Here is a 20,504-nt window from a genome sequence, read left to right as displayed (position 1 = left end):
TTAGTAGATCAGCTTGCATATTTTTTGCTGGTGATGTCAAGTTTGCACACATTTTTACACACGCAAACCTTTAGTAAATCAGGCCCACAGTGTTTAATCCACAACTATAGCTGCCTTCAAGTGCCTGGTCTATGGTTTTCACTCATATTGATAACATTTTTTAAAAAAAATGTAAATATATATAAAGACAGAGGCATGAAAAGGTTGCGTATACCACTGTGTGTTTGTGTTTGTGTGTGTGTGTGTGTGTGTGTGTTTGTGTGTGTGTGTGTGTGTGTTACTTACTTATGGCCTGAGTGAAGAATCTGTTCTTCAGTCTGCTGATATGTTATTTGAGAGTCCTGTAGATCCTACCTGAGGGCAGCAGGGAGAGGAGACTGCTGTATGGATGTGATGTGTCTTTAATGTCTGCCTTTACCTTTCAGATGTCTTTCATGGTCTTCAGTACTCTATCCTCCTTTAATGTCAGATGCTGTGTCACGAAAACTGTTGTATAATCCTCACAGGCAGTCTCTGCTCGTCAGAGTTGTTTACAGACTTTCCTCAGGGGGGGTAGACTTTTCGTGTCCTAGGCGACTTGTAGTCCAGCCACGCGCAGAGTCAAACCTATTTGGGAACAGATGAAGAAAGGAATGAGAAAAGCATCCCAGATAAGCCTCCAATTTGTCTTGGCAATTCACCTCTTGCACTTGACATTAAGGTTTCTCAGTACAGTATTGTCACACTTTCTTTAATGCTCAGAGCATGGCTCACTCACACTCAATATGGACATACAAGCTGCTGCAGAGGAGTGAGCCCTGAAGAGTGGGGTGAATCCTCCTTTCTCTTTCACACCAAACCTCCAGGAGGTCTTGTGACTGTTCTTTGCATGGTTATACCCATACAGGCATGCATTTATAAATGTTTAGACAATAATATGCCTCACACAAGCAGCTTTTTAAACTTAAACACATTCATCTTGTAAAAGCAGGATTTACTTTTCACCAGTGACTACTTTAGGGCTGGGTAGTCTATTTTCAATCCGTTGTTAACCAAAAACTATTAAGAATATGTCAGTGAGCCACACCATTAGAGTCTGAAAATGTGATCATTGTTGTTAGCCTTTGAAACGGTTTCTAAACACATTAACATATCTAAACTCCTCAGGGCAAAGGAACAAATCACCCAGTGCAATCATGTGGCTCACTGACATGTTTTTAATAGTTTTTGGACAACAACAGAGGTCTATAATACCTTTAGATATAGAAGGCGTTGGATACATACACAATATTTGTAACTAGAGTAACTTCATTGTTGGTTTTACATGAGATTTGTTGACAATAAGTAAATTACAGAAAAGCACTGACTTAAAAAGATCTTTCTAATATTGATACAAAATATGGCAAATGTTTGAAATATTGCATAATCATTTCCAGTGCAATTAACAATGTTCCACTTTCATGCATCACATCAAACAAACTCTTTATTCATGTAAAACAACTATTTAAATAAGTCATGGTGTTAATTTCTGCATTATAATGTACTTGGCAGCAGTATTTTTCACATCAGAATCTTGAAATAATCTATGATATGAGATATAAATAGGGAATAATAATATTTGACTGTAATGGATCACACTAAGAAAAAGATAGCAAAGAAAGAAAAACAAACACATATTCAGACTGTGTGATCACCAGAAATTAATGGCCACCCTCCACCCTATAAGAAACTAGAATTCCCAGTGGCTATTACACACTGATCAATACTGGCTATAGCCTACGATATATAACCCTAACCCATATATAAGTGAATTTTCATCTATTGTTAATGCCCATCAGCTGAATTACATTGTTCCACAGCTATCTGTTAAAACAGACCTGACACAGATTATAAATACTTGTTTCTAGTGAATGAATACATTTCTTTGTTGTAAATGAGCCTTTAAGTCAATTAGTTTTGGCTGTCATAGTGATGTTTTCTACATTTTCTATCCATGCACACAAGCACGAGTGTGTATGTGTGTGTGTGTCATACAGTATGTTGCCTATAAGCAAACGTCTTTGCATTTACATGCATTTACATGTCTTTGTAAATGTTTAAGCATGCATATCCAAGTGTGCATGGCTATTTATCATTGTATGTACAGGCATGTGTTCCTTTTTTTTAATTCCTATTTAATTCCAACAGTGGACGTGTAATTCTCACTCTGTCTCTCGCTCCCTTTTTGTCTTACAAATCTTTGTCCTTCTCTATCTCAATTTATTTGTCTTTGAATCTTAAATCACTGTGCATTAGACAGCCACAAAACGATTTACATTTATATTACTTGCTCTCCCCACTGATGAAAAAAAACCCACTGGTACCTTGGCTTCAGCACGTGGTCACAGACTTACAGTACAAATGTGTGCCCATCTCAGAGATACAGACACCCACCATTTCCAGCTTTAAATCCCACACCAATACATGGACTTGCATGCCCTGCTGCCTTTGCTTGCTGCTCACTGTGCATCTCCTTCCTCCTCGCTGTGTGATCTGCATTAATCTGGCCCCGAGCAGCTTGAGCTGGGAAACACACGACATGAGAGAAAGCAAGAAGGAGGAAAGGAGTGAATGAGAGATTTTGGGAATTGAGGAATAGTCTTGAAGGCGGGAATCAATAAGGATCGGGAATCAGCATTGGTAGCAGAGAGGAGAGAGATCCATCAGGGAGAGCAGCAAACATGTGAAAAGGAGAAACAGACAGACTGGGGAAGAAATGAAGCAGGCGGGGAGAGAGACCTTGAGTGTGATCCACCACATCACTGTTGGCGGCGTCAGACTGGATCTACGTGTGTTTATATTCCACACATTCACACACACACACACACACACACACACACACACACACACATACACACACACACACACACACATACACACATATCTGCATACCACCTTCACCGCACTTGTCCCCTCTTTCAGCAATACATCCCCACAACCTTTTCACTTATTTGCTTACATAACCACTCAATCACTTTTCATGACACCATTCAAACGGCCTCCTTTCAGTAATGAGAGCTTGTGACTCTGCAGAAAAGTAGGACTACTGAAGCAGATGTTGGACACTCAAGCACATGTGTGTAAGCAGACGCACACAGAGACAGACACACACATGAATGCTTAAGTGTGGCTGCCAGGATTAATGAAAGGAGATGTGTGTGTGTTCCAGTTGAACACTAAGGAAGAGTCCTGGCGGGTATGTTTCTGTTTGTGGATGTTATTGTGCATCTGCTTGTGAAAAACACAGTGAGAGTCACAAGAAAAAGGTTAATGCATGGGTGTGTGGAAAACCTTTCTGAAATGAATTCTCAAGTGGACCTGTGTGCTCTGTGATGCAGAATACTGCTGTCAAGTGAAAACCATTGACAAAAAGTTAATGGTACAGTGATGGTGTGTAAGTAAGCACATTTATTTAAGTACTGTACTTATGTAGTCTACACATCTGAGGTACATGTGCTTTACTTGAGTACTTCCATTGTATCCTACTTTACACTCCTACTGTGCTGCAATTCTTGCTCTATTACATTTATTTGACAGCTTCAATTATGAGCTACAGATTCTGATTTCGCATGAATGCATCAGTAGTAAAAATCCAATAATATAATAGAAACATGCATTTATTTTTTACACTAAACGCATAATGCTAATAATACTTAAATATTTTTACATAAGCACTATTTTCAAAGCATGAATGCAATGGTGTATTTGTGTATTGTAGTATTGCTTCTTTTACTTTAAGGGGACATATGCGTTTTTTTTTTGATTTTCTGTTATTTATATACCGTTATAATTTTGGATATCTCTGTTAAATGTAGGCTAAGAACAGGTAAAAAGGCTCCTTTCAAGCTTTAACTGCTGGTGATGTTAGATTGTTCACGTAAAACAGCCATCTGTTACATTCAGTTACAGTCTTTGTTGCTAAGGTTGTTCCTATTGTACACTCACATATTGAGGATCAGATTATGGCTCGAACATGCACAGATGTACAGTATTTGAGAGGTTTCAATTTAAAGTAAGGAGAAAAAAAAACATACCACTATTATGTAGCCTCCTGAGCGAGAAGTCTGCCGAGATGCAGCTTCCAGGAGCTAACCAATCAGAACAGAGTGGGCTCACAAGGAGGGGGGCCTTAAAGAGACAATATCTAAAACAACCTGTTTCAGACAGAGGCTGAACAAATGGGCTGCAATTAAGGGTAAGATAAATAATTTTTCTCCAAATGATTCAAAGATATTCTAATAGAGCCACATAATATAAATACACACCTGGACATGTGTAAGTTATTTCCTGTGAATACTTCTTTTACCACTTAGAGCAGGGGTGTCAAACTCATTTTCATTCAAGGGCCACATACAGTACAGACCAATTTGATCTCATGTGGGCCGGATCATTAAAAAGATGGAAGGAAGGAAGGAAGGAAGGAAGGAAAGAGGCAAAAGGAAGGAGGGAAGAAAGGTAGGAAGGACAGATGGGAGGAAGGACAGAAGGAAGAAAGGGAGGAAGGACAGAAGGAAGAAAGGGAGGAAGGACAGATCGAAGGAAGGACAGAGGGAAGAAAGGGAAGAAGGACAGATGGAAGGAAGGACAGAAGGAAGAAAGGGAGGAAGGATAGATGGAAGGAAGAAAGGGAGGAAGGACAGATGGAAGAAAGAAAGGAAGGAACAAAGAAAGGATAAAAGGAAGGTAGGAAGGACAGATGGAAGGAAGGAAAAGAACACAGGAAGGAAAGTGGGCCGGATTGCACCCCTTGGCGGGCCGGTTCTGGCCCACGGGCTGCATGTTTGACACCCCTGACTTAGAGTGTCCTAAAGACTAAGGTGGTAGAAAACTTTGTGCGTTCATAACTCAAATGCAGTGTTTTTATTTTAAATTCTATGGATCAATATTTTTCGTCTCATGTACAGTACATCAACATGATGATCAAAATTCACAAAATGAATTTCAGTGTAAGCTGAAGTCATATCAAATCATGTTGTAGAGAGGTGATTCAGAGCCAACATAAATATGTCCACGCTCTTTAAACCAGCGAATAGAAGAACACAGAGTTAACATCAAAAAGGAGAAACACATCTGGATGAAGCAGTAAATCTACAAAAGAAAGTAAAGCAGTTACACACAGTCTTTTCAACAAAAGTTTAAAAAAAAATAATTTAGAACCTGAGTTCATTCTTCATTCAAAACAGTTCATTGATAGTTCATTGAGTAGGTCAGCATCACTCAGCCACTGGATTTCAACTCAGTTTTATTTTCTTTCGTGACATCATATATTCCCTGTGGGTCTTTATGAGGAGTTATCACTGAGATTGATCCGTACTGATTACAGCTTAATTTCCTCTGGCCATAAACTCTGGGCTGGTAACCACTTGTGTGTGTGAGTATGTGAGTTTATGACACTGTATATCACACAGTGTGGAAAATACAAGGACTCTAGGTGCAGAGTTTAACAGGAGTTAACAATGAGGAGGGGACTCAAAAGGCATCTCTGCTGGTTCAAGTAGGGTAGGAATATAAAAGGTAAAGGGTCGAATATAAAATCATGTAATGAAATATAAATAGGATCAATTCTAAACACCTTTTCTGAAGTCATTTCAAGATGTATGAAATAAGATTTTTATAATTGATCATTATGCAAGTCATAGTTAGATCCAATATAGATGAGATTATTCTTAAGACAAATACAAATAACAATGTATTATTTGCATTAGTTGAAAAATACTTAATACACATTCATTTCTCACTCTACCACATTTATCTGAAAACTGTACAAACTAATTTACAAATGAAGACTATACATGCAAAATATATATTAATTTATATTTATGACGAATCATTACAGATATTTTTATCCGATTTTTATACATACATACATACATCTATTTATTTTTAGTGCTTTTTCCACTGTAGTATATGATATAAATATTCAATACCTTCCATGACTGCTTTATAGTGTATCTCTGCCCCTGAGCCATTGTACTTGTTCTTTTGTGTTAATGTGAGTTTTCAAACCTTGTCATTTACAGATAAGTGTGAGCCTTAAAGAGTTTTCTTTGTTGCTGACAGGTCGATAGAACTCAGTCTCTTCATGACCTTCAAAAAAGAAACATCTACTATAATAGGATCAACTGTTAAGGGAGGACACTTATTTACGGTATGCTGCATGAAGTCCCCTGACAGTGTTTTTAAAGCTTGTAATAACACAACAAACCAATTAATATTACCATAATTAGTTTACTCAAAATACTATCAAACTGCCTGTATTATCTGAATGGAATTTATTTGTGGATGGTACATTATCTCTTACTTTAGGGGCTTTATCTCACACTTGCCAAAACATTGACATACAGTGTTTTACTGTAATATGTAAGCATTAAAGAATAGCTACATGTTGAATTGGTATAGCGGAGTACAGATTTATGTGTTTAAATGTCAATTACAAACCTTTTTATGACAAAAAACATAAGAGGGTTAAACACAATACCAAGTTATCAAATTTCCTTGACAGCAGTGATCATGAGACCAGCAGTGACATCAGCACTGTTTTTGGATTACATTGCTATCCCATCATGACTTCATATCAGGATTTCTTGTTAACACATCCCTTCTTGTTTTTTTTCTGTTTCTAGGGTTCCCTTGTTCCAAGCCACCCATTTCCAACGGCAGACGTGCCGGACCATGCTCACTACACCATCGGTGTTGTCATCCTTGCTGTGGGCATCACGGGCCTTTTGGGAAACTTCCTAGTCATGTATGCTTTCTGCAGGTACTTTTTTCCCCATTTCAGCTTCAGGTTATGAGCGAGCTTCCTTCTTACTCAATGCCAAGTATTTGTGTGTATTGGTGATATTAATACATGTGATAATGATATCCGATATATTCATTCATAGTCCAATATTCATGAAGGTATTTCAATAGCTCTCTCTCTCTCTCTCTCTCTCTCTCTCTCTCTCTCTCTCTCTCTCTCTGTGCGTGTGTGTGTTTGTGTGCAGGAGCCGGAGTTTGCGGACACCATCAAACATTTTTATCATTAATCTGGCAATCACAGATTTCTTCATGTGTCTCACCCAGACACCGATCTTCTTCATCAACAGCATGCACAAGCGGTGGATCTTTGGAAGGAAAGGTAACACATGCAACTTTATTATGTAAGATTTTTACACTTATTATATTTAAAAACGCAGCGCAGAATACCTGACACAAAAACCAAAACACGACCTTGGGAAGCAAATCACAACTTCACAAACATACTAAGCATATAATAGACTCTTTCACTTGTGCATGTGCATGCACAAAGAAAAATCATTAACATTTACGCACGTACTTTGATTTCACCAGGGACTTGTATTGTTTCCTTATCCTTTAGAGTGTGACCTACAGTTCAATTAAGATTCTATACATGCAGACACATGAACACATACAAACCTGCTATCCTCTGTCATCCTTTTATGCCACAAAGGAAAAAGCAGCACCAAAGGCTTACTCTGCAGTATAAAAATTTGATCAATCAAGATACAAGATCCAAGATTTAGTTTATCATTTTCTTGTGTACGTGCATGCACAAAAGACAAAACAAAATGCTGGACCTCCCAGCCTTTAGCAGTGCAACAACAACGGAAAGGACAAAGATATATATCTAAAAACATAAAAATCCCAAGAGGAAAAAAAAGGATGAACATTTAGCAGCAAAGTGTATTAAAGTGCATTTAGAGAGAAAGGGCATGTTTCAGTTTGAACTTGACAACTGGTACATGTCAACGAGTCAACAACAATGATAACTGGGTTAAAGGGTAGGTCGGCAGGGGTGGGTATGTTCTTTTGGGTGGGTGGTACAGTCTGTTGAGGACCCTGACTGCTTGTGGGTAAAAGCTGTTTAGCATTCTGTTGGATTTTGTACAGATGCTCCTGCAACTCTTCCCAGACGACAGGAGGGAAAACAGGCTGGGACGAGGGTGGTGGGGATTCTTGATGATGCTGGATGCGCAGTGGACACAATGTTGGTGGTAAATCTCCAGCAGGAAGGGGCACCAATGATCTTAGTAGTTGTCTTAACTATGCTGTTGAAATGATTTTTAGTCACTTTAAAGTTACCATAGGGTTAGTTTTTGGAGGATACAGAGGGAATACCTTCACCTCATATTTATAAAAATGTTGTCCCCTCAATAAGAACATGAATAACATGCTGAATAACAAGATGTAACTAATGGTGGGTCTTTTTTCTTCAGTACTGTGTCTTTTTTTACACACACACACAGACACATATACACACACATTGTCGTGATCTCTGTCAGCAGTGGCACAGCATCTGCTCCTCTCCTCTGGCGCTGTGTGCATACAGGCAGGTTGAAAACCATGGAGGAGCCAGAAGGGAAAAGGAGTAGGAGGTCAGATATGAGGACATTTTATTCCTAAAAAAGTCTCAAATCCAATTAGATTGTTTGTTGTGATCACAGCTAATGAACCATTATGTAATGTTTTTCGAGTTTGGGGTGGCGTGTGACCAATGTGCATGCAGAGACACGTCCAGTTTAGAGGGGGGAGTGTAACCCAGGTCATTTTCTGTAGCTACAATTTAAAAATGTCATCTAAATACCTAACGTGCAGACTATTGGTAGATGATACTGTTTACAGATGTCCTCTATATGCCCTACATGCAAACTATCTGTAGAAAATACAATTTACCAATATTCCCTAAATGCCTCATTTGCAGGCTATAGGTACATGCTAGCTAGGTGGCTGCACACCAAGCCCTTACAACAGCGCCAGGCTTTGATGCCAATTTGATACAGTGACCAAACCGTGTAATTACAACTTCATGTGATGTTATTGGACACAAAAATACTTCTTCCCATAGACTTACATTGTGAAAGAGATGTCTGTAAATCAGCTGATACATTTGTGATACCAAAAATTGAAAGCAATACAGAATGCCTTGAAATCTTAGTGCATTATGTTTCATTACATTTTGAGTTGACACCTAAATTTTGTTTTCCTCTACAAAAATATAAACATTTCCACCATAAATTGATGTGGAAAAGACAGATATTGCTTCATAAGAAATCACCAGAATGCAGGAAATGAAGTGGGTATGTGTGTACTCCTACCTACTGGGAACAGAGATAGAGAGGCGGTAATGGAGGCTCTACACACCACAGATTAAACACTGATAGTTGAAGCGCTATGTTTTCCTTCAGGAGTTGTCCTGACCTTGATGAAGACAGCCAATCGCTCTCAGATCTGCAGCTCAACTCTCAATGGCAGTGGCTGCTAGTCAGTCCTCGCCTCTTTCTTCTCTAACCACTGCCAATCCCCCAACCACCTAGAAAACCTTCTTATGTTTTTTCTTCCTGCCTATTCATCTCAAGAGAAAGAGGAAGATGTAGATAAAAAGAGAGGTCAAGGTTATAGGGGGTAAATGGAAATCACAAAGCAAAGGCCAAATGAGCCTTGTCATATATTTGTGTTTGTCTTGCTTTAGTCAAATTTATGTAAGTCTAAATATCTAATGCACTCTTACATATCTGTACATAAATGATAGCAGCAGTAAGGATAAGGATGGGAATATCGGGAGGTAAGTTGGATGGTCCAGAATAAAGTACCTCAACAATTATTAGATAGAAACTTTGCAGGGTATAATTTTAGAGGCATTTGATATGATCACTCAAAAGCAATAGTGGCTGCAGGGAAGAGAATCACACAAATTTGTAGTGGGATACCACATACTTAACAGCTGTAAAGAACTGTTCATCTTCACTGATATCTCCATGACTGTGTTGTTACCTGAGGAACTGGAGGCTGTGGAAATTAAAGTTACTACAAGGAACTTTTAACTGGTTATGAAACATTGTTATTATGCCCCTACAGTGTATGACCTACATAAGCAGATGAGACCATCACAAGATTTATTATTTCTATCTAGTTATTCTAAATACCTGCAACCGGGTTGGATGCTCAGCGATATCAGATGAAATGATTTACAGCCGGCAGACCAGAGGAGCCTATGTTTACATTGTAGCATGACCGAGTACAAAAGGACGAGGGGAGGATGGGGGAAGGACATTTCTCTTCATTTAATAACGTTAAAAGTGAAGTGAAGACTCATTTTTTTCAAAGATGAGAGAAAAAGAGAAACAGCAGTAGTCCAGTGAGCTAGAGAATGAATCAAGAGAATGAGTGACAGTAGTGAGAACAAAGCAGTGAATCAGATAAATAAAATGTTATTTATTGATTCTTTCACAGCAGCTACATTGTAAAGTACAAATAAACAAGCCCACACCTCCAAACAACCCTGCAGGGAGGTGATGCATTGCCAGATTTGGTGTATGAACAAAGTTTACCTTGTTTCATACTCCTCTATTACAGTTATTAATCCAACATTGACACTAACTGATACATTACCTCATCTCTGTGTGTCCTGCAAATATCTGTGTAAAGAAAAACAGATGCACACGCTAGCTAAAATCTTGACAACACCAGGCGGTGGTGCTCATGGGAAATGCAGTCTTCATTCCAGGAAAACACTACCACTTTTGTCCACAGGGGCCGCTAAAATCCACACAAAATGATAATTCCTTGTAGTCACTTTAAATAAACCACAAACACACTCTTTAGGGAATGCAAAGTGATTGGCGACTGATATCTAAACACATAACTCCTATTTCACTGTGACGTTGTTCGTCATACAATACTAATTCATTGGTGAGTTTTAAACTGAACATTAAAAATGTTATAACTTCAAACTGTGAGAAGATTCAAATCATGGATGTATTGAGAGAACGCAATTTCCCCATAGACCAAGAGACATCTGTAAAACTGTTGAGAGGACATCTAGAGCATCAAACAAGGTCAAGTATTACTCTTTGTATTTTTAATTTTTAATCCATGAACGTTTTATATTTGCAAAACTTTCTCAGAGCCCAGAAAAATGATAATGAAGTTTGTTACATCATCACAATATAAAGTCTATGGGCTGAACAAACTTTTTTTTGGCTTATGCATCAGGCAAGCAATTTTCTTTTGAGTAAGGACAATGCACGATAAAACATTAACCTTATATAAAATGAGATATGCATTGTACCAGGTTTTAGCAAAATTGCTATTTTCCGCCCATAATCCCTAGACAGATAAGTAGGCACCATCTTTTGCTCCAGTATCCAATTTCTATAATACATCCATGGTTTGAATGTAAACACCAACGCAGGCTAATTGTTACATGTTAAGCATGTTTCTTGGAGAGCCCTGGTGATCAAGTGGTTAGAGTGCATGCCATATAATCACAGAGGTGGTTTGAATCTGGCCAGCAACCTATGCTGCAGGTTATTCCCCTCTCTCTCCCTGTTTCCTGTCAGCCTTTCTTTCATCCACTCTTAAATACAGACCAAAAAAATCCTTAAAATCAATCCTGAAAAAAAAAACATGTTTCTAGTTAAAATGCACATTAGCATGCTAACTGTGGGCTTATTTAACATATGCTCTTTTACTGCAGCATTATATTAGGAAACATTAACCAAGTCTGACAAAGTACAGCTGAGCTTGACAAACTGAGCCTGAGAGCCCAACAGTGTGGCCCCTGTAGGGAGAACAAACCCTTTTGATAAAGGCAATGACATGGCATTTTATCTCTTTTCCTATCAATCCCACAACTGTGCTTTCTGTCATACATCACAGCCACACACAGCCATTACAATATGGACCTTAAATTATATTTTCTTTTGTCATCAATTAAGACAAGTGATGGATGTTACTTGATTGCAAGACCTATTAACTGACCTTTCCATTTCTAAGATGTTTTACATACTCATTATCTTGCCTTGAACACAGTGCTGCTATGACAAAATGCCCCAGGACCTAATTGTGCTTCTCCAGAAAACATATGCGGTTCCTTGGGAGCCAATCTGGATTTAATTTGCTTCATAAGCTTCACTAACAAGGGTCTGTCAAACACACGCATAGATGACCAGGTCGATGGATATTCAGGCAGTGTGATAAAAAATGTAATTGGCTGAATGGCATTTGTTTGAGTTTCTCCACACAGGCAACGCACACTTCAGATTTTGTCCTGTGCCTGGATGTGAGGACTTGGTTCTGTGATTACATGATGTGTGACAAGTCGGTGGTAATCACAGACTGAGAGCCTGAAGGGACAGCAGCTGATAAAGTGATGATTGACTGTTTGTATTTTGTTCCTGTAAGTGTGTGTGAGAGACTGTATAGGCTTGCACACATAACTACAAGTGTGTATGAATGTGTGTATCAGATTTCTTCACACATTATGGATACATTTGATGATAGACGCTATGGAAAACAGCCCTTTAAATTGTGGAAGGAAAAGAGACTGTGGTAGCCTCTCAATGAAACACTCTTAGTAAGCGTGTAATAGGTTTATTATGATAAATATTTAAACACGTATATGCTGTTTGTACATTCCACACTTTCAGCAACCCTCCTCTTGTTTCCCCCATTCATCTATCTTTTATCTTGTTGCTACTTCTCTTTAACCGACACCTCAACTCATTCTTCATCTAGGGATCTCCACATTCTCTACCTTATTTTCCCTTACTCTCCCCTTCATTTCTCTCCAATTCTTTATTCCGTGTCTTTTCATTCCCTTCAAGTGTATGTCTGCTATTTCTCTTCTTTGCTGCCTTCCACCCTCCCTTGCACCCTCCCTTCACATTGTTCTATTCACTCTCTCTCCCTCCTAATTCAATTCAAATGTGCTTGGTTGCAATAAGATTCTATATTATTAGAAAATGATTTCTTTGTCAGCATTGACATTAATAGACTTTAACAATGTCTCACATATCTCTGAATTGGTTGTGTACACATGTTAAATATATAATAAGTTGCAATGTAATAAGAGTGCCATGAAGAAATCACACCAGAACTCAAAATAGTGTGAAGAATGCGTCACCCTGTCTTTTATTTATCCCTAGAAGAGCAAAAAATGTGAAACTTCCACCTGAGTGGTGGTCGAGAAAATGCTACAGTATGTTGTTGATTCTGTGCTAACACGTATATGGACCTTACTGTATGTACCAGACTTTTATTTGAGTATGTTTAAAGGCTAATTACAACAGGGAACCAGTTTTTTTCAACAGCTGTAATACGTCATACTTTTAACTTTTATATCTAAAAATCAATTATTCATGCATCACCAGCTCATCCAGCATGCTAATGTAAGATGTAGCATTATTTTAGTATGTTAGCATTTAAATACACCCTAGGGTGACAGAAAATCTTGGACTAGATGAAAAATCGGGGGATCATAATGTCATTAGGATTCATCGTCTGGGAACAAAAATGTCTGCAAGGAAGGCAACCTATCTAACATTTGATGAGATTGGAACAAAACTAGTCCAATGGACCAAATTGGCCCTAAATATGGGCTATATCCAACAGACAAATGAATCAACTCATCAGCATTGCCATCACTTGAGCAACATAGCTCAAGGGGCGGCAATGCTGATGAATGGTTGTGGTGTGTTCAGGAGCATTCCAAGAAAAAGCCTGTGGTTGTGAAAAAAAAACGTAATGTTACGACTTCGAGATCATATGAACGTTTTCTATATATTTGTGTGTGTGCTTTATTCCCCTGTGTGTAAGTGTCGTGGATCTCTCCATCTCTCTGGGGATCCTGTGTGTGATGGGCTACAGGTGAGCCCAGCTGTCTGATTGACTGGTTATGAATGTGTGAGTGTGTCGGTTGTTCCAGAAATATGATTAGATGCAGCCTTCCGAGATTCCCTCAGCCCCCCGCTGGCTGTCCTCTCCCCACTTCCAACCAGCCTGCCAACCAACATGTTTCTGTGTGAAATGTTGTACATAGATTTGCAAAATTGATGTCATAATAGCCCAGATTCGGGAGGGGTGGATGGCATTTTTGTTTAATCCTTTTTTTTTTTGGTTAGGAATTAGGTTAGTGACTTGTCTTTTTGTTCCTTTTTGTTTGAGTAGGTAATTTTAGGCTGCTCAATTTTAGCTCCCTTTTGTTTATTTTTTTGCTGTTAACCCGCCTTAAAGCTAGAAGATTTTAAAATAAACCTCTACAGAGCTGCAAATCCCCTGTTGCTGTTGGTTCTTGGGAGCTGGGAAGAGGGGAATCTCATCTTTCATGTTGCGACAGTGTTCCTGCCAGCCCGGGTCATGACATTAGACGTCTGTTAATGTAACTGTATCATCCTTTGCTCCAGCTATTTTCAGGTCTATTCATCTATCACACATTGTCAACCATAATGTAGCTTGAATGGAGTCAATCCAATCAAAATGGTCTGCTTTGTTAGCCAGCTAGGTCAAAATACAGATTACATGTAACTACTAGTGATTAGCCTACATCCACATAAAATAAACAGCATATGTGCAACCAATGTTCTCTAGCTAGTAAGATAATAGCACATGCGTAGGACAAAAGTAAATTGGGCAAACATATTTATCCTTCTTCTCCACTGCTTCTTCAGCCCGTTATTACCTCTCCTCCTCCAGGTTGTGAGTTGTATGCCTTCTGTGGAGCCCTGTTTGGTATCTGCAGTATGATGACACTGATGGTGATTGCGGTGGATCGATACGTGGTGATCACCAGGCCTCTGGCCTCCCTCGGGGCGATGTCCCGCAAGAAAGCCCTGAGCATTGTGGCTGCTGCCTGGGTCTACTCTATGGGCTGGAGCCTGCCACCCTTCTTTGGCTGGAGTGAGTACAACTAGACTGAGAGACTTAGATGCAGAGTCATTATTGATCAGCGAGATTCCTCTGAGGGATTTAGTTTCTTGAGCTCTCTCTTTGTACTTCTCTCTCTCTCTGTTCTCATTTTGTCAGTATGTCAAATTCATGCTGAAGGTTGTACTAGTATGGCAAATAGATCTGACTTCGCCAACATGCCAATTTAATATAAAATCAGCTTTAACACAAAAGACTAGACTACTGTAGCTGATATTATAACCCAACAATATTTGTTGAGGCTCTATTTTTCCTTTGTTGTATGTGCTCCGAAGTGGGACTGTGTGTTGGTGTTAACAGATCAACATGTTTTTGGTTAGTTTTCTACTTCTTGAACCATCACATAGAATTCAAAGTGCATGCCCAGCTGTTGAACCAAATAACAGGAAACAGTTGTTTGTTCTCAAAATTCGGACACATCTGTCCAGATGGGGCTTTAATGCATGGGAGAACCAAAGAGCCCAACAAAACACAGCAGCTATTTAGACTGTAATTGATACTGGGACAATGGGTGAAAAATCACACGCATATGCACTTGATCGTTTATGTAGGGACTCATGTCAGCAGTCAAGTTGCTGGAGATTACAATAATGAAGGGAAAATGCAGATGAGTGTCAGCTGCATAATGTAATCAGAGTTGCGTGTAGACAGAGAGCATTAAATAAAGCATTGGGGATCTCCACAGATCAAAAGGTGTATTTGATGGAGTCGAATCCCCAGTAACAGCCGCAACAATGCAACAGGAGTGCTATTCTGAAGATGTAAATAAAACCAATTTAAAACTGACCCTGAGATTTCAAAGGTGTCCATACATGTGAATGTGAATGAGTTCCCTGCATATGATTTATAACCTTTATTTTCAAAATGTATGGATTATCATAATTTCCTTGTGATGAATATTTAGTCACTGGCTAGGCTATGTTTATATAATATATTTCATTCTTATGCATAGCCAATTATACCATGAAATCATTTTTCTTCAGAGTATCACTTTTAGTTATAATCCTTATGTATTGAACTGATTTTATTGATGGTTAGGCAACGTGTCTATTTGTTCAGACACAATCTACATGTGTAGTTGGGCACATGTACTGCTGAACCTTATGGCACTTTCTAACACTCTGTTTCAGGGGTTGTTTTACACTCAAACGTCTCTTGGGGTTCGGAGCCCCCACTGCCACAACAACTTAACACAACATGCAATAAAAGTGACTTATGGCTTCCTTCCGTGTCTGGAGAACAGAGAGTGTTTTTGTGGGACTGCTGTTGTATGTTTCTTAGAAAACATTATGTGTATATGTGTAATTAATTTTGTTAAAAACATATGTGAAGACACAGTATTAAGGGTATCTCTATGTGTATGTGTGTCGATTTTGTTTGTGGATTTTGTGTTAAATGAAGGATGTTGTCCCATATAGGAGTCCCTGCCTGGTGTGCATACAAAACAGTAGAAATGTCTCCACAGTAGAAACAATCGGAGAGAACTGCTTCCTCTGATGGATTTTGCAGCCACTTAAGTTTTATAGTAACATATTAAAGCCTTGACAGCTTTTGCTACACACAAGTGAGTAATGCATAAATCTGTACAACACAGTTTGAATCACCAAAATATAACAACTTGTTGGGGCTTACTAGCAATGATGGTGACTTTTCGGTTGATTCAATGCTACAGTTCAAAGTGAAATATCTCAACATATTATTAGTTATTTTGCAGACATAATGCCATAGACTAAATACATTACTTTGTTTGCATTAAAGTAAACTGAATATTCTTGGAGTCTTGTACTATTATCTGGATAAAACAAGGCAGCTGTCTGATGTTTTATAGATCAAACATATAATTGATCAATGAAGAAATCAGAATAAGAAACAAGTATATTACCAAGTAGGTTTGCACATTCAAGGAATTGGCCATGGTGTTGTGATGCATAATAGGTAATAGAAAATATTTATTATTTATGATCAGCTCATAAATAATGTAAATACAAATTTACCATAAAAACATTATCGTTAAAGTTATAATTTAAATAAGACACTTAAGAAACAGTTAATAAGTTATTAAACATTTGTGAAATGCAAACACTTATTTTCTTTCTTATTTCTATGACAGGATTGTGCTAATGTTAATTGATGAGCTTTAGAGGTCCTGTAGGAGGATTTGTTTTGTTTTGTCAGGCAAGTTTTCTTACCCTGATTCCTGTCTTTATACTAAAATAAGCTAACTGCAATTAATTCATTTTGTTGTTGTGTTTAATCTGTTGTGTGGTCTGTGTTGTTTTTTCTGTATTCCTGCTGCAAATTAAGTGCCCTTTTGGGACAAAGAATAAAATGTATCTGAATCTGGTTTCCTAGCTTTTACTTCATATTTAACATACAAATATGAGGGTAGTTCTCGGCAAGAATTCAAATATATAACACAAATATTTTTCTGAATATTTATTCCTTTAAATAGTACATTTATTCATATTGAGATGCAAATCAGGGATGTAGAAAGCTACGGACAATATGAGACTAGTGTGTGCAATTTGTAATCTACCATCATGGTAAAGCCTGAAAACTGCACTATTCTGTACTGTACGGTGCAGTATGAAATTCAACTCTGCCTACAGGTTGTTGTAAGGAGAGAGCAATTGGAGGGCATTTACTAGGAAATGTGTCATATAACTGACACAAGTAGTTCAAGGCTTTTTAGATTGTGAAGGAGCAGAAAGATAAACAAATCACCAACTATATAAATAGGAATTGTCAGACGTCATGTTGTTGAAGAAACTACTAAAGTGTGCATGTTCTTTTTCAGGCGCCTATGTCCCAGAGGGTCTAATGACATCTTGTTCATGGGATTACATGACATTCACGCCTTCTGTCCGCTCATACACCATGCTGCTCTTTACGTTTGTCTTCTTCATTCCTCTCTCCATCATCATCTTCTGCTACTGCTGCATCTTTAGAGCCATCCGACACACGACACGGTGAGTACATCCATGCTTATTGTTTATGTTTAGTCATGCTCTTACTGTCTTTTTCCATTAAGTCTCGTGTGAGCCAGCAACACACTACACAACCCACACCACCCCATGCATCAATAAAGACATGAGTTTCCAAGACGGTGCGGTGTGTGTGTTGACACTGATGTTTGTTGATTAACAATGTGTCAGGGTTTTGTTATCGATCTCCACTGATGTCTCACTCAACCTGAACACTAATGCTTCCTGTGTGGGTGACATTGGAAACGTATGTGATGAGCACTTTATGTGCAAGTACACACAATCACTGTGTTTCTAAGTCACTTAAAGCTACCCTTACCTTTGTTACATTTTTACACCTAAAAAATGCTATAAATAAGGTAATGGTACTCTAAAACGTTAGAGAGATCCACCAGGCATAGAAACTCATCATTATTCCATTCTCATAATATTCAGTGAAAACTCTGACCAATCATATCATTCGGTCCGCCTGTTTTCTCCTTCTGCATTACGTAATCGCACACGCACCCCCACCCCCACCCAGAAGAGAGTCTGTTGTGGATCCTCAGCATTATAATACATCCATGATCCACAGACATACTGTAGCAGCCACTCCCATGGGAAAAAGAAAACTATATCAGAAGATGTTATTGTAGTGTGTACAACATCCCCAAATTTGGTTGCAACTGAATGGAGCATTAAAGAGTCATAGCCCATGCATCAGGCCACGCCCTTCAAAATCTTGTTAACCAATTATAGACAGACAGTAAGTGATACCAACAAACAAAACTCATACATTTTATTTGGGGTCATCTAAATATGGTACGCATCAAGTTTGGTGTCGATTAGATGAAATATATGCCAGTAGAAGCAAAAAATATGTCAACCAAATATTTAAGCACAAATGGGATTAACCTGTATCAGTCGACTCGTCCAAAGAACACTTTGAAGCTGTAGTTGAAACTATGCAGAAGTAGTGAACGATACAGAGGAGTCATAAATAAAGCTTTGAAGAACTTTGAAGAAGTTTCATAATAATATGAGGAGTGTCTTTGTTTGACAGAGCGATAACAAAAATCAACTGTGAGGGTACCAGAGACTCTGCTAAGAGGGTCCATAGGATGAGAAGTGAATGGAAGATGGCCAAGATTGCACTCATCGTCATCCTGCTATATGTAATCTCCTGGGCCCCTTACTCCTGTGCCGCCCTCACTGCATTTGCTGGGTAGGTGTGTGTGTGTGTGTGTATTTTTTTCAACGAGAGCTGGAGAGAATTTGAGTTATGTCCATACATCCACAGGAACTTAAAAGGGGTGAAGTACTGATAAGGAGGAATAGGTCATAATAATAAAACAGTGCTGATAGTTAAATTCCTTATTAAAGCCGCCCTAGTTAAAGGTCATGCATCCATCACTCAATTTTAACGAGTTGCAGCAAGTGCAACAAAGTCTATTGATGGATGGCTATAGGTTTGAACCTCTGATGACTCTGTGTTCAATCTAAACGCAAGTAAGCATCTCTAGCAGCTTCTCAAATAGATAATCATAGTAGAATAAATGTGCTGCCTGGAAGATGAAAAATGTATCCTTAAAGTAGAAGCATTTCTGTGGGATTTGCACTTAAAATGTCAGTTGATCCAAATCACAAAAAAATACACTTAATCTTAATGGTACTGTATTGTTACATGTGGTTTTGGTTTTATCTGCAGTTTCTTTAAAATATTTGTCCTGCAAATGGACTTACGTTGGTGCTGCTCACAGAATTGAAATCCAGTTTCAAGACACTGAACAACAATGAATTTGTGTCCCATAATCCACAGAAGTTTTTGTAGTGTTAGATGATTGCATTGTGTAATTCTGATGCAAACTGTTCTGCGGATAATCTAACATATTTCAAACCTGTTAGCATCACAATTGTAATTCCATTATACCAAGATATAAGTCAAACCAAATCCATCTCATGACACGGTACAGTATTATTGCTTCTTTAATTTGATGTGTTTGTGTTTCTTACAAAGAGTACTGGGGCGGGACATCTGAGGATCTTAACTCTAAACCAATGGATTACTTGTTATAGAAAAAAGTTTAATGTCATTGGATTGGTAGAAAGATGTTATAACTATTCATTCAGTGTAGAGTCGCCACTGATGCTATACTGTTTTCTACAAAGTTAAAGTGCATATTTAATGGGGTTTTTAAACATTAATACTGTCCTGCTCTTGTGTCTCTTCACTGATTCTGTACTAAAGAACTCATTTCCTGTGTGCCTCATTTCCTTCTCTAATTTTTCTTCCTCCTCACAACATCTGTCCATATCCTCCTCCCTCTTCTCTCATCTCTCCCTCAGGTACGCTGACTTGCTGACTCCCTATATGCACTCTGTTCCTGCTGTGATCGCCAAAGCATCTGCTATCCACAACCCCATCATATATGCCATTACACATCCAAAATACAGGTACGATGCACTCTCAGGTTATTATTTACAAACTGGCCATGTAGTTTGTCACTTTCACAGTACACAATATCTCAATATAACAATTCATGTAGATACAAAAGACAATGAATATTCACAGTACTGCAACACCATACAGAATACACTACATTACACTGTAGAGCCACTTTATAATGGCATACTACATTAAAATCATTATCAACAGGTTTGTTTGAAACAATAAAATAATATATATGTGAAGGTAAGATAAGATGAACAGTCAAATATGAATTATGAATGATCAAAGTACAGCCTATATATTGAGAGAGAAACAATAGAGAGAGAAAATAAAGAAACAACTGAAGCATTTTTCACCTTCAGATCTTC

General features: G+C 38.3%; 1 protein-coding gene across 1 annotated transcript in view; it reads left to right on the top strand.

Annotated features, from left to right (window-relative positions):
- LOC128381054 (melanopsin-A-like) overlaps window positions 1-20,504 on the top strand; it is a 31,729-nt gene that overhangs the window by 4,973 nt on the left and 6,252 nt on the right. The window contains exons 2-7 of the mRNA XM_053341001.1: window positions 6,642-6,778; window positions 7,005-7,138; window positions 14,494-14,697; window positions 17,522-17,693; window positions 18,751-18,912; window positions 20,034-20,141. Coding sequence (XP_053196976.1) covers window positions 6,642-6,778; window positions 7,005-7,138; window positions 14,494-14,697; window positions 17,522-17,693; window positions 18,751-18,912; window positions 20,034-20,141 — 917 coding nt within the window. The remainder of the gene's footprint in view (window positions 1-6,641; window positions 6,779-7,004; window positions 7,139-14,493; window positions 14,698-17,521; window positions 17,694-18,750; window positions 18,913-20,033; window positions 20,142-20,504) is intronic.

This window comes from Scomber japonicus, chromosome 20, assembly GCF_027409825.1.
Source record: "Scomber japonicus isolate fScoJap1 chromosome 20, fScoJap1.pri, whole genome shotgun sequence".
NCBI lineage: Eukaryota > Metazoa > Chordata > Actinopteri > Scombriformes > Scombridae > Scomber > Scomber japonicus.
Note: the sequence above shows the minus strand (reverse complement) of the source record. Positions and strands in the feature narration are given on the sequence as shown.